The sequence below is a fragment of the Equus caballus genome, chromosome 11 (assembly GCF_041296265.1).
Source record: "Equus caballus isolate H_3958 breed thoroughbred chromosome 11, TB-T2T, whole genome shotgun sequence".
Classification (NCBI taxonomy): Eukaryota; Metazoa; Chordata; class Mammalia; order Perissodactyla; family Equidae; genus Equus; species Equus caballus.
The window spans coordinates 42,404,701-42,420,992 of record NC_091694.1 but is presented as its reverse complement, the minus strand read 5'-3'; the positions used below and the strand labels follow the sequence as shown (position 1 = coordinate 42,420,992).

Sequence of the window (16,292 nt, the reverse complement as noted above, 5' to 3'; positions counted from 1 at the left end):
GAGGAAAATAGACTGGGATAAAATAGAAGAGGAAGGCAGGGAATACACCACACAATATACCTTTAAATTATGTTAAGCATTTTGGATTTTATTCTAAATACAAAAAAAGAAGGCACTAGGGTGGGAAAAAAGGACTTTCAGGCATCTAGAATTCAAGTCCTTTATAAAAGGAGCATACTACCAATGTAACTTCTGCCATCAAAACATAACAGGCCTACTTCCCCTACTAGCTGTCTAGCTACTCTTTGAAGTCCCGTCTATGATGTCACAGCTAAGAGTCTGAACCTATCTTGCTAATGAGAAATACCAGGCTCACAGGATATGGAAAAAGTTATTTAACAGGAAATAAACTGTGTGGTACAAGTTCAAATTTTCTGATCTTTAGCTTAGTTTTTTAAGGAAAAAACTTTTATTATGGAGAACTTCAAACATATAAAAGTGGGAAAACAGTATAAAGAATATTCATGCAATCAATACCTGGCCTTAGTAGTTATCTACATATGGCCATTCTTGTTTCATCTATACCCTCTACTATCCTTAATAATTTTGAAGCAAATACCAGAGTTATTTCAGCCATACATCAGTAAGTATGTCTAAAAGATAAAAACTTAAAAAAAATACAGTTACCGAATCTAAAACAATGTTTTTAATACCATCAAATATCCAGTGCTCAAATTTCTAATTTTCTCATTTTTTTAAAAAAGTTTGTTAGTCTAAATATTATGGTTGATTGATGTCTTTTAAGTTTTAACCTATAGATTTCTCCTCCATCTCTTTCTTTTCCCCTTGTGATTTACATGTGGAAGAAACCTGGTTCATTTCAAATGTTATTCTTTTTTCAGCCAAGCATTTGTCACTTTAAAATTTTAAATTAAACTAAAATCTCCTGTAATGAAAAAGCCTTCACTCACTTTAAAACAGTTAAACAAAGATTTTAAAATAGTTTAGATGTTTTATAAAGAATATCTATCTTTCCTTTCTGAATTAAAATATTTATACTTGGAATCTTGGTATAAACAGAAAATAAAGAGATTTTCCAGTTTCTTAAAATAATTTTTATCATATGAAAGATAAATTATTTCAAGTATATTTTTAAAAACCTGTAATTAGTGTCACAAATTCACGTAAATTCATTTCTCATTATGTGATAGAACAATTTTTAACATGAATATTTGATGCTTGAGGAAGGCAGTTAGAAATCAGTGTTTTGCTTGACATCTTTCGGACTCTAAACTCTGTATCTGAACAACACACATCCTGTCTTGGAGGAAAACAGAATGCAATGAGTGACAGCGTCCATTGGACAAAGCTATTTTACACTTCAAATCTATCTTCTATAATTAGAGGTTATCTAGAGGAAAGTGACAACCATACATTTTAAACCTTGATAGAGAAGAATGAGGCTTTCTTACTCCAAATTTGATGAGGATTTTGGAGAAAAGCTATATAAAACAGGGTTAGACATTTGCACTAAAGCATTTAGCTGTGATTCTTAGCTTCAAAGGTACAATATTTTAAACTCTGCCTGGAACTTTTTAAACGGCTGTTGTTTTATACTCCCATTCTTTCTACCTCAAAATGTTTATCAGAAGACAGCATTCCACAGCGTTTCCAGGTGGTAAAAACAGTGCTTAGACCAGTAGAAATGATCCAGGAATCTCAGAAGTGTTGTAAATGAGTAAGTGGGAAGGAATAGTAGCAGAGTTTCAAACTCCAGACTTCATGCCTGACTCCCTATTTAAATAGCCCGAGAGTCCCTCTATAGCCCCACCATTATTTGTGGGAATAAAGTGTGTGAGATTAGCCTTATGATGTAAATAGAAGGACGCTTGTAAAGGCTCTGACTTGTAAAAAGTCAAAGTATCCCAAAATACCACCGACTCTTCAAAGGATCTGAAATACAAAAAAAGAAAGCAGACTTGTCTAATTAAAAAATGAACTAAAGTTACATCCTTAAATAACGGTCATTGCCGAACACTGTTCAGCACATTTCTCACATCTTTTAAGAATTGGACAAAAGCTCATTATGGTAGCTGCTTTTTAGAATTTTAACCTCTGCGATGTTAGAAGATTCCCTATAAATTGGTTACATGATGAGTAAATGGCTTAGTTTTTTCTAGCCAGCCTTTTATGTCTTTTATCAATAAAACATTTGCCACGAATAATCTCAAATCCTAAATATAAGGACTAGAAATTTAACTGTTCACAGAATCCAGTTAAACCCCATGTTTAGCAAAGGACCTATCCCCTCCTCATTCTCTCATCTCCCAGTAGAGTACAAGTTCTTTAAGGTAGAGACTACGTTACTATTATTTCTTATAGAGTTGTAACATATAGTAAAGTACACAAATCCTAAGTGTATAATTTGATTAATTTTTACACAAAGTGCATAATATGATGAATTTTGACTCCACAGTTAAAATCTAGATAAAAAAATTAAGCATTTCAACATCCCAGAAGGCCCCCTTGCTCCTTTCCAGTCAAAACCCACCCTGCTCAGAGGTTACCATTCTCATTTCCATCACCATAGATTTGTTTCGCCTGTCCTTGAACTTTACAAATTAAATCATAAAGAGTGAAGTCTTTTATGTTTGGCCTCTTTCATTTACTGTTATGCCTGTGAGACTCATCCATGTTGATGGAACAGAGGTTCATCCTTTTATCGATGCATAGTATACCATTATATGAGTGGAATATAACACAACGTACTTAGAGTACCGTTGGCAAACATTTGAGTTGTTTCCAATTTCTGGGTATTATGAATAAAGCTGTTATGAACATTCTTGTACATGTCTTTTGGCGGATTTATAGAGTCATTTGTCTTGAGTATACCAAGGAGCAGAACTGCTGGATCATTGGGTAGGTATATATTTAGCTTGAGTAGAAACTGCCAGTTTTCCAAAGTGGTTTTACAAATTTACACTCTCACAAGCAACGATAAGAGTTTCAGTGGATTCATATCCTTGTCAATACTGTGTATTGTCAGTCTTTTTGATTTCAGCCTTTCTGGTGGGTATATAGTATCCCATTATCTCTTAATCTAAGTCAGTTTCCTCATCTGTAAAATTGACATATCTCATAGGAATTTAGTGAGGATTAAGTGAAAGAAAACATGCGAAGCATTTAAATAGTACCTAGCAAATAATGAAAATCTGTGGTTTTAATTTACATTTCTCTGATGACTAATGACTTTAAGCATTTTGCTATATGTTTATTAGCCATTTGGTTATCCTCTTTTGTGAAATTCTTGATTAAGTCTTTTACTGATAGACAAAAATTCTTGATTTGTAGAAGCTCTTCATTAGATATATGATGTTTAGATACAGAATTTACAGTATCAAAAATGTCAAGTAAAATATTTATTACTAATGGACTACCTCAAATGCTAAATATTAATTTAACAAATTGTGCTATCACATAACATATTTTGAAAACAAGTTGTTTGTTAGATATATGTCTGAAGTCTGTCTTCTCATTCTCTTAACTTTTGATGAGCACGCGGTGTCCAGTTTAACAATTTTTTTGATGGTCAATGCTTTACTTGTCCAGCTAAAAAAATCTTTGCTTATCTTGAAGTCATGAAGATATTTTCCTAAGTTTTATTCTATAAACTTAATCATTTTACCTTTTGCATTTAAGTCTATGATCCATTTTGAATTAATTTATGCATATGTTGTGAAGTAGTTTTTTCATATGGATATCTAATTGATTCCTATTTATTGAAATGCCCATCCATTAACCAATGGATTGCAGTGGTGCCTCTCTCGTAAATCAGGTGAACATATATGTGTATATCAGTTCAGAGACTCCCTATTCTGTTCTATTAATCTATTTGTCTATCCTTGTGTTGCCTCGATTTCTGTAGCTTCATATATATCTCAGTATCTGGAAGTGTGAATTTCCAACTCTGTTCACCTTCTTCAAGATTCTCTTGAGAATTTCAGGTCTTTTCCATGTCCATAAACTTTAGAACATTTGTGAATTTCCACATATGCATACTCACAAAACCCTGCTGGGATTTTGATTGGGACTACACTGAAGATACAGCTCAACTTGGGGAGAACATGTTAACCACACTGAGTTTTCCAGTCCATGAACATGAGAGACTGTATTATTTTAAATGCATCAAGAATGTGCCCAGTACCACAAATTTTAGGTACAGAGCAAATAAAACCAAATCCACTGGAAATTAATCTACTCTACAGCATCCTTTGCCTTTTCATACTGCTTAGCAGTAAAACCATTAGCACTAATACTGTCTGCAGCTGAACAGCATGTCAGCATTCAGAGAAGGGTCCTATTGGGTCTCATATTGGTATGATTCTTTAGCCTGCTTATGAATTCAAAGAGGCCTTGTTTTGCGTCAGGTCAGACTATACAAAGGAAAGTGAATGATCATTCTTTGCTCCGCTGCCTCCTCTTTGCCTCCTCTACCCCTCTCTGGAGTACTCCAGAACTAAGACTGGAGAAAAGTAACTCCAAGAGAGATCACTGAGGTTATCCTTCCAGACTCCGAGATTTTTTTTTTCTATCACTTACATTTACTCACTCTTCAAATAGACTGACTGCCTACTGTGTGCTCAGTGCTATTGCCTGAGGACAAGAAAAAGCCCAAGACTTGTATTACAAGGGCTCTTAGCACAAATCAGTGGACTCTAACAGGGCTCTAAATGCACTTTAGAGGACCAGCGAAAGCCTAAAATGACATAAAAATTGTGTATGTGCATTTTTCAAAGAAAGGGTTCATAGGATTCATCAGATTTTCACAGAAGTACAAGACTGAAAAAACCTCAATTATCCCTTTCCAAGCTGATAAGATGACAATTGTGTGTGTGTGTGTGTGTGTGCATGCACAAGTGCATAGGCGAGAGAACTAGAAAATATTTTGCCAGATTTTATAATAGCTCAGATTCTGACTAGACACTAGTGATAAGCCTAAACAACATCAATCTTTAGAAAGATTGATTTCTATTTCCCTAAGTTACTACATCAAGGTGAACCTATTCTTTAAGATGATGAACAACCTGTCCTTTAAGAAGGAAAAAAAAAGTATAAATATGTGTGTGTGTATATATGTATGTGTGTGTGTATCTCAATCAGTCAGATCACTTGAAATCACTGAATTTGATACAGTGACTTTGAAGGTTCTGTTCAAAAGAAAATCCAAAGCCTTCTAGGGCTTTATAGCTATTTTCTGACACATAAAAAGCCACCCAAATTAAAATCCAACCTTCCTACAACAGCCAGGTTAATCTTTCTAAATGCCATTTTCATCATGACATTCCTTTCTTCTCCTGCTGTTTAATCAAATCTTAATCTCAAAAGGCTCATCTTAAGGTTTGCCTTCTCTATGTTTACAGCATCATTGAGCTTCTAAGTCCACAACAATTACTCTCTTTTCCTTAATATTTGGCACTTGTCTGCCACCATTCACCAGAGAAGTTTTTTAAAAAGCAGATACCTGGGCCTCAACCCCAGAGATTTCACTTGAGTAGGTCTGGGATGAAACCCACAAAACTGCATTTTTAAGGCTCACCTGGTGATTCTAACATACTTCTGGGTTTGGTTGCCCAGCTTTTTGCTATGCACAGAACACAGACTGTCCTGTACTAATGTTTAACCATGCAGGCAGTCTTCCCATAGCCCCGTTATCATAGTATTCATCACATTACAAAATTCCCTGAGGGTGGAAACCCCTAGAAGCTAACATAGTTTAGGGATATAGGATGTGCACAATAAACGTTCACTGAATCAATGAGTACAGGCTCTGAAGCAAGACAGATTTAGACTCCAATCTTGTGCCACCTTGACCTTGAGCAAGTTACTTAACTAAGCTTTGGCTTCCTCCTCTGTAGAGATAACAACCCCTATTTGACAAGATTTTTAAGGATTAACTGAATTAATGTGTGTAAATCGTCTAGCATACTTTCTGATACACAGTAACAAGTATTAAGCACCTGGTCCACCCTCCTCAACAAAGGACCATGTTTTAAAACTTTTTTGTATCCTCCACATGACCTAGCACTGTACTCTGTACACAGGACACAATTAATAAACATTTGTTGCCTGAACTACACCAAATACCAGTTCCCTCTTAGACTGGCATTCCACGCATTTCAGGGATGCCGGCCTTGAGATGCTTTTAGAGATAGATCTCAGAGAGCACAGCATAAATTCATTACACAAACAGTGGTGCCATGTCATCTTCATCTCCAACTATCTGCCTCACTTTTGAACATCCCCACAGAAGTCACAAGCACTCTCTTATGATAGTGCTTAGGAGCTCTAAACAGTAGTTGCTGTGTTTTAATAGGTATGATTTTCAAGAATTCAGTTTGTTTCTTTTCTTATACTACTCATTCTGACACTATCTTTGTAACTTAATTAGTTACTCTATAGGAATGAGTCATAAGCAAAGATACCAATATATACAAATAGCAGCCTATTACACCATCCCTCCTTTACAAAAGAAGCCAAGATAGGTCTGAATATAATAAACCATTGAAATCCTTAGGAAGCAAATTTCTGAAGCCTCATTTGAAATTTTCTTCACCATGTATATCTTTACTTGAGTCTCTGACAATGTATATAAAGTTTGTACTCTTTGATGTTGGGGTGGTGCTCAGGCGGATTCGAGAAATAAATAACTAAGCAAGCGCTAGACATCATTCTGAATCACTTTCAAAATCTGAGGAGCAAGTCATAAAATAGCAAATCGAGTGATATTTTGAAAGTTATTAAAACAAACACACTGCTGAACGGTTCCAATTGACTGAAGGACAGTAATAACTTTTTAAAAAGTTTAAGGAAAAGAGATTTCAATCAATAAAATGAAACACATCAAACCAAGGAGCTTCAAGTAAATCTAAGTTTGATACTCCTAGTTTTACCAAATAGTTCAAACTTTTACAAATCTCTCTCAAAGTGAGATCCACACTTTGGCCAAAATTTTAAAGGTTCCTGGGCAAACAAGTTTTTACTTCCGCAATTAAAATAGCATAGGTTGAGTACCAAATACAGAATGTGAGGCAGTTTTTCTTTTCACATGAAGTTGAAAACTAAGCGTCCAATGCTAACATCCTCCAGGTAAACTCTAACCGTGTCAAACTTTTAATTCAGGATTAGTTGAGGAGGAGCTATATCTCACACCACAATAATTCTATTTGCCCGTGAGTCTTGACATCTCTAAACACAGCCATAAATAAGCTAAGCTATGTTACTTTAAGAACTGTACTATTTTTTAGAGGAGATATTGTCTTCCTACATCTGTAACAATCTCTGATTAAAAAGATTAAAGGATAAAAATAAAGCATTTAAAATTAGGGGCCAATTATTTCCACTTAAATCACTACTCAGACCACATATTACACTGTATTTTTATGCTGAATATTAGCGTTGTTCCTCAGCTAAATATTAACATTTGCTTTATATCAATTAATATTTATCTGTCAATCGATAAATCTTAGAATTCACTTAAATTTGCTCATTGCTCACAAAAAGAGTCTAATTTGTCTCAGATTTCCAAACCCCTTAATAACTTACATATTCCCCTTTTAACTCTCTTTTGCTCTTTACTAATACAATTAAGCATGCTAAGGGAACAGTTCATCCCAAACACCAATTTCACTTACATTATCATGTTTAAAAAAACACAACATCTTCAATTCCCGGAAGACCCTTTTGCAAGAGACCAGATTCTGGAAGACGTTGGGCATCTTTTTGAGTGCTACTCTCTTTCCATCTCTTGGATCTGTTACTGACCTGAAGAAGCAATATTTGGGAGGAGAGGAAAAAAAGAGAAATCAATTCCAAACCTTGTTCTTCAGTGTTTCAGAGCATGACAAATATCTTTAAAACACTCAATATTAAATCCACTTAATGTGTAAGGTGTCAGTGAGAAAGAAGATTTTAAAAAAGTACACATCTATAATCAAAGAGAGTGTTTAGCCCACCCAACTCATCTGCCATGTTTTTTTCTTTTTCTTTTTTTAAATCCCTGTCTAAATTTCTAGAAACATTTACTCTTTCAGAGAGGTCACTTAGCAATACATCTGAGGTAGGAGGGCTATTTAGTGGTAAAGTCATTTTAAAAATGGAGGGAAAAAGTATATAGTGGAACATTAACATGGCTGAGGTCAAATTAGTTTTATGCTTTATTTTCAGAACCAAACTCAAGATAGAAGAGATGTTCATTCAGATTTTATCACAGTTAGTTTAACATAGAGAACACAGTTTAAATATTTCGGTTTCTTCTATAAATGAACATCCTTTAGTAATAAAGATTTCAGTACCATCAGTAGCTGAACAGTATTCCCTCCTCAGAAGTCTAAGTGCCAGCTTAGGGCTGTAGCTTCTAGGTTATGACAACCTCTTTTCTTTTGTTTCTCAGCTTTTAGCGTGGTAGCCGCCTCCTGTAGTTACTAACTGTCAGCTCGGTGTCCCCTTTTTTCCTCTTTTAGCTTTCTAACACCTGTATAACAAATTCCCTGTATTACACTTCCCTCTGTTTGAAACACTAGTGTGGTTTCCACTTTTCTGACTGGACCCAATTGATACATATTAATCAAATAGTTAAAAGAAACAAATCAATAAACTTGGAAAAAATATGACCAATTGGCCACTTGGCAAATTGATTTTCCATGAATTAACCTACAGCTTTTTTTCCTTCTACTTATCATCTACGACTGGTTGTCCTTGTAGAATTTATTCCTATCAGACCAGATTTGTTTTGCTAGATTCCTGCCTAACATTCCTAGCTACCATTATCTCTCAGTTCCTGTTTCAGTCATCCAATGCTTTGACTATCCCTCCCAGATATGTGTCATTTTAAAATCTAATATATGTCATCAATGCCTTTATCCAAGTTACTAAAGTTTAGAACAGGACTGAGAATAGATCTCTGCAACAGATACAACACTAGAAACTATCTATGAGACTGGCATCCAATCTTCAATTGTGGGTATGGTTATTCAATTAATTACTTATTTAATTAACCACAATCACTCAGTTTCTTTCTTTCTCTGTCCACAAGGAAATCAGACACTCATCAAATTGCCTTCCTGAAAATAAAGCATTCTTGTTATCTACCTGTTTGTCTGGAAATCATACCAAAATTTTCTATGAATTCCATGACTTCTTTATAAATTCATCTTAGTGATCACTAACTACTTCCTTTCCTAAGCGTTTGTGAAACTCTTAAATGGTGCATTCTAGTATTTTTAAACAGCATGAAGGCTCTACTTTCTTCCACTGATTGAAAATTTGGTAAAACATTAAGTATGATCATTTTTAAGTCTTCAATAGCTTGAAATGTAATTCAACTAGGCCAAGAGACCTAACATTCTTGACAGTTGCTTAAAAAATACCAATCAAAATCCACAACCCAGCTTAAAATCCACATAAACTAGGAAAGCAAAACAGGAAGGAACCTGAATTTAATATTATATTCAGACTGTTAAAAATATTTTTTTTTCCATGCAAACACATCACCTCTGTAGCTAGATACTAGAAAAGAAAAATGTCAATGAAATAGCAAGGAAGGAAAATTTTGGACTATATATTGCATTTAGTTGTCAATGTCTCTTGAGTCTTCTTTACTATAGAACGGTTACTTTGAATTCTTTGTTTTTCATGACATTGTCATTTTGGAAGAGTACAAGCTAGTTATTTTATAGACTTTTCCTCAATTTGAGTTTGTGTGGTGTTTCCTCATGATTAGATTCAGGTTATGCATTTTTAACAGGAATAACATAGAAGTGATGTCTTCTCAGTGCATCACATTAGGAGGCACATAACATCAATTTTTCCCATTACTGTTGATAACTTTGATCACTTGGATGAAGTGTCTGTCAAGTTTCTCCACTGCAAAGTTACTATTTTTTCCCTTTGTAACTGTGTAAATATTCTATTCCTTATCAAATTTTGACCCACTACCTTTAGCATCTATTGATGATTTCTGCCTGAATCAACTATTACTATGATGGCTGCCAAATAGTACTTTATTAATTTTAATCTTTATAATAGCTAGCTTGCACAATAAATATTAGTTTTAAAAATGGCTAAATTGATTTAACACAATGCCCCTTCCAAAGGCCTCAAACAACAATACTTCTTCCCAACTTCTGACTTCTTACTAGTCCCGACCCTACTGTGGTGAGGAAAGCTGCTTTAAGATAAACCCACTCCTGGCTCAAGGTTAGTACTGCGCCTTGTAATGTTTTACGGTAAAATCCACAAAGCCACATTTTATTATTCATGCAAAAGCCAGTCATGCTGGTGGCTGGTAACAATATAACTCTAATGAATGTGAATGGCAGTGCAGTAATTTCACGCCATGTTGAGTTTGTTCTCTCTTAACTTGAGGTAGCAGATGCTTTAGTTCAGCACAAACAGTACCACAGAACACAGATAAGTGTGGAAGCCTGTTACACAGGAATTCTTTTATTTTCTTTGTTACTGAAAGGCTTGCTGTGCTTAGTTTCTCTGCTGCTGCAATATCCTGGTTATTCCAACTGCACTTGTTAACAAAGCTCCAGCTGTAGAGATAATGAACAACATTTAGGGCAACTTTCCTCATTTCAGAAAAAAGGAGCCATCCTTCGACCTACAGTTCACTTACTGGTCAGTTACTTTCTCTAATAAATACTGGGTGCCCTAAACAAAGAGCATCTGTCATTTCATCTGATTACCTTCATAAGCATTCAAGTTATAGTATCAGGTATTTAATTCCTAAATTTTAAATTAATGTTTAATTCTACACACACTACATTAAAAATAAAGTTTTAAGGGTTGTGAGAAAGAATCCTTTCTTACATTTGCCCAGAGTACATCAATTCTTCTCTGTACTTAGAATACAAGTTCAACTGTTTTTTAAACAGCCAGAAGAATCCAGGAGCCATTCTTCAGGGAGACACAGAGTGAGTCAAAAGAGTACAATACCAAAACAGGAAGCTTTTTAGATCTGGTGTGGTCATTCTGTTGTATTTTCTTAATCCCAGGAAACTGTGATCATTGCCCCAAATCTGCTTAAATTACTGACAAGCAGAAGGGCTAGAATGAAACAAGAGTGAAACTTACTAGGGGGATACTTTCCCAGGCACTAGAATTTTACATCATAACATCTTTAAATTAGTATAACTAGCCAACAAGAATCTCCAAGAAATTATATGCTCATTTATTTTATGTAAAGAATCTTTTCTCCACATTTTAGCAGTTTTAAAGTTCATGTTTCTGATACAGGTTTTTAACTATTCAAAGCAAATAAATAATTTATAATGTGAATGCCTCAACCTGGATTAAGAAAATCAGGTTCTTCTAAACTATTTACATAAACTTGTAATCAGTGATCATCTATTTTTTGCTATACATACTACAATTACTATGTCAACTGTACCAACACTGCACACATCTCAGTAATAGAACCTCCTAACTAGACTCTAAATATTTAGATTATTACTTTCACATTCATTTTGAAATTCATTTCCTTAAAAGTTATTTTTACTTATATTTAGATTAAGTCTGCTTGGGAAAACAATAGCAAAGTCTGAGGCAAAAATTCTGACAATAAATAAGTCTAGAAAATGTATCTTCTTTGTACCTTAGTCCTTGTTATATGTTCAAGGACAGTATAGGTTAAAGAAAAAGGGGTTTATATTTGTCTCTCTGGTCTTTTTAACCACAATTTTAACAGACTATGGTTTGTGTGGTGACATAATTTACAGAGTTGCACGCTATTTAGAAGAACAAATCTTCTAGGATTCCCTGCCCCTACCCCAACACATAAAAAAGGATTCTTATCTTTCATATTTAGATAATTTGTTCCTGTGTGCTGACATAATTTACAGAGTTGCACGCTATTTAGAAGAACAAATCTTCTAGGCTTCCCTGCCCCTACCCCAACACATAAAAAAGGATTCTTATCTTTCATATTTAGAGAATTTGTTCCATCAGTTGGGGTTTTCTGATGTTTATGTTTATCCAAATTTGGTATTTGCTGAGTTAGCTCTATGCATAAGAAAGAGATCCTTTTTGTTTTTTTCCAGATACTTATAAAATGGTCCCCAAACTTGTTAATCTGATATTCTAAGGAAAAAAGGCCTTATACAATAGCTAAACCAAAGCAGTGAAATAGTTTAGTCTTTTTCTCATATCCTATCATAATACTATTGATCAGAAGCAAAACATCTACATTTAACTGGAAGAGTTCAATATGAACTTAAACATCCTTTAAGTCTACATTTAAATAAGTATAAACAGCAGTGATCCCAGCAGATGAGAGAGCACTGGGCCATTCTGATAAGGGAGGAGTAACAGGGAAGAGGCAAGCCCTCCAATATCAGGCTGTCATATTTATTTTCAAAGACTTGTGACTAGTGAATAAGACCTAACTTTTAAGATCTCCTCAACTCCCCACCAACAGTTATTGGTTAAGGTAAAATATAGGTGAAAAATCATTTTTTGCTGATTGTTGTTGTTTTAGGAATATTTTATTGTTCTTTAGACCATGAATTAATTAGTTCCATCCTTATTACAGATGCTGGGAAGATATAGAGACGACTCCTCCTCAGTCACTGTCAAATATCTCTGTGAGGAGTCTGACCGGCCTGCAGGAAAGCTGCCACACCGTCTTTTCAGTGGAGATTTTCTCATGTTAGAGGGTGAGCATGACAGAGCCCAGTCTGCCAAGTCTAAGAAGTTTTCATGGCCCACTAGCCACACTCCTCTCCTTAGAAACAGATCTATGAATACTGTGGCGAGGAATGGTGAGGAAAACCAGTTGCAATGAAGGAAAAGTTTCTGTACGAAGTCCCAAAGGAAAATAATTCACAACTGCATCTCCTTCTTGCATTTAAGCAACTTTGGGCAAGAAGAGGTTACAAAGGGTAACCAAAGCTAAAATTGTCATACAAAAGTGTGCTTGCTTTAATCCCACTGACGACTTCCTTAAGATAGGTGTTCAGTAATAGGACTACTTAGGAATATAAAGATTTTTTTAAAAACTAAAGAATGGCAATTGGATGCACAGTAGGTTTATAAATACAAAAGCCACTAAATGGAAGAAAAGGACAGTTTTATTCACACAGAAGGTTTACAACAATATGGCTTTGCCAATGTTAAAAATTGTAATGGATTTAGAAAGTTCACTTCATCAGAAAAAAAATTGTTTTTAGTTGCCACAAAGAGTGCTTTATCATGTAATCTTTTAGTGGCTAAGCTAAAATTTTAATAATTACTTAACATAAAATGTAAGTCCCAATATGCTATTAGTTAAAAGTAACTGAACATACCAATAGTAAAAAGTCATCTATGAAATAAAAGGGGAAATTTGCATATGGCTTAGAATTATGGCTATAAATTAAATGTCCATATTTTCTAGAGATGTACTCTTAAGGATATAGAGGTAAAATGACATTGAGATCTAAGATTTGTTTTAAAATACTTCAGTAATAAGGATTGCTGAAACAAATGATCATATCTTGATAAGCATTGAATCTGAGTGATGGGTATAATGGGGTCTAACTAAACAAAAGTAAAGAAAATGTATGTTTGAAAGTTTTCAAAATAAAAAATTGAAATGAAAAAATTTTTAAATACTACTTACATTAATATAAAAAATATCCTATATCTGGGATTAAAGCTAACAAAAGCTATGCAAGACTTCTACACAAAAAGACTGAAAAACATTATGGAGAGAAATTAAAGACATAAATAAATGGATATACTATTTTCATGGATTAGAAAACTCAAGATTGTAAAAATTTCAACTCTCCCCCAAAATGATTTATAGATTCAGTGAAATTAAAAAAAAACAAAAGGTTTTCTTTTTGTGGAACTAGAAAAATTAGCTCTCAAGTATTTATGGAAAGGCAAATATGCCAAGGACAGCTAAGACACTCTTGAAGAAGAATAAGGTGGGAAAAACTGCTCTACCAGATACGAAAACTTATTATAAAGCTACAGTAACTTAGTGTAGTTTTGCTGCAATAGACCAATGAAATAGAAATATGACCCAGAAATAGATTTTAACATATACAGACATTTGGTTTATCATAAAGGTGGCTCTGCAGATGCAAAATTGCACCTTACGCTATTGTTTCTCAGCTTCAAACCCATCCATCTAAACAGGGCTCTGCAATACTAGGGTTTTGGTTTTGCCAACTAGCTCGAAGTTAGGCTCTGACAATAGGAGGCTTTAGAGCTGGAGGAGAAAAAAAGGACTTGCTTCTTATTGTGAGCTTCCTGTCTGTCTCTGGTTTCTGTGTCACCCTATGACACAGCAGTGGTAGTGCCTTCCTATATAGTAGCAGCTGAACACAGTTTATAGTTTTCCCAACACATGCAGAACCAGCCTCACCGCATCCTCCACCCCAAACCCAGCAATAGTGAGCTAGTATCCTCTCCTTAGACATCTGAATTTCTGCAGGATGAGGTTCTAAGTCTTAATAATTCCAACCTCTTCTCTTTATTCTTCCAGTTGTGCAGGTGTAGCTGCTACTTCCATGACACCTTAGTGTCCTCTTCTTGTCTTTTTAGTTACCTACAACTTTAAACTTTAGTTACAAACAACTTTACAGCTAATTAGCAACCGCCCCCCTCTATCATTAGACTCTGTTTAAATGATTGGTGTGGTTTCTTCCTCCTGATTGGACCCTGACAGATACAACCTTCTTTTCAATGTATGGTATTGGAACAACTGGATAGCCATATGGAAAAACAGAATGAACCTTCAACCTTACTTCACTCCATAAACAAAAATAAATTCCAGGTGGATTGTAGATATAAATGTGAAAAGCAAAATCATACAACTTTAGAAGATAACATATAGAAGAATATCTTCATGATATTGGGGCAGGGAAAGATTTCTTCAATAGGAAACAAAAAGCCCCAATCATAATGGAAAAAAATTGATATATTTGACTACTTTAAAATCAAGAACTTCTTTTCATATCTGTACATTGTTAAGAGTAAAAAGTCAATTCACATAGTAGGAGAAGATGATTGCAACACACAAAATAAGGAACAAAGGGCTCTTATCCAGATTAATACAGAACTTCTACAAATCAATTTTTAAAAAGGGCTTGAATAGGCATTTTAAAAAAAAGGCTAATCCAAAAGGCCAATAAACATATGAATAGGAGCTTAACCTCATTAATCATTTGGGAAATGAAAATTAAAACCACAATGAGAAAGTACTATATAATCACCAGAATGGCCAATATCTAAGTCTGAGAATACCAAAAGTTTGGTGAAGACATAGTGCAGCGGCAATTCTTATGGACTGCTAATAGGAATGTAAATTGGTACAATCACTTTGGAAAACAGATTGGCTTTATATACTAAAATGAAGATACGTATACCCTGTGACCCAGCAATTTGACTCACATACCCAAAAGAAATGCGTACACCTATACACTAAAATACATACACGTGTGTTCATGGCAGTGATATTTGTAATACACTTAAAACTGGAAACAACTCAAATATCTATGAACAATGGAAGAGATAAAATTGCTGTATATTCATATAATGGAATACTCTATGGCAATTAAAATGAACTACCACTACACGCAACACAGATGAATCTCACAAACATAATTTTGAACAAAAGAAACCAGTCACAAATGAATAGATGCTGTAAGATTTCATTTCTATAATATTAAAAATATAAGCAAAGTGGAACTCTAATGTTTAGGGATGCATACACAGGAGACAGAAACTATTAAGAAAGGAAGTAGCTACCGTAAAAGTTAGGATAGTGGGGTTCTTAGGCAAGGAGGGCGGGAGATAACGATGGGGGGGCAAAAGAGGACTTCTGTGTGCTGGCAATGTGTTATTTCTCACATAGATGGTGGCTAGAGAAGGGTGTACTTTGTGATAAATCACTGAGCTGTATATTTTATTTTGTGTATATTTCTGTATGTGTGTTGTTATATAAGTAAAAAAGTAAAACAAACTTCCCAGTTAAATTTTTGAGCATAAAAAGCATTTTAGATTGAAATCTGTATAATGAGTAATTTTTAAAGAGGATGATTCTTTCCATTATTTTTCATACAGACACACATTTATAACAGCCCAATGGATTTTGTCTTATTTTTCCCTGTGCCACTGGCTCATTCTGTAGGGAGGAGTATACATAATATCTTTCTTCTGTTTTGGTAGAATTCCAAAGGAATTTGCTCGCTTCAAAAAAGTAAACGTTTTCTGTACAGAAGAATACGCTATTAAGAAACATTCCACAGGAGAGTGCTGTCAGCAGAATTATAGCAGAACTGCAGCCCCACCCCTAATCTCAT

At 34.5% G+C, this 16,292-nt stretch overlaps 1 protein-coding gene across 1 annotated transcript in view; it reads right to left on the bottom strand.

Annotated features, from left to right (window-relative positions):
- NLK (nemo like kinase) overlaps positions 1-16,292 on the bottom strand; it is a 167,828-nt gene that overhangs the window by 65,465 nt on the left and 86,071 nt on the right. The window contains exon 2 of the mRNA XM_001504107.7: positions 7,632-7,761. Within this exon, the coding sequence (XP_001504157.2) occupies positions 7,632-7,761 (130 nt within the window). The remainder of the gene's footprint in view (positions 1-7,631; positions 7,762-16,292) is intronic.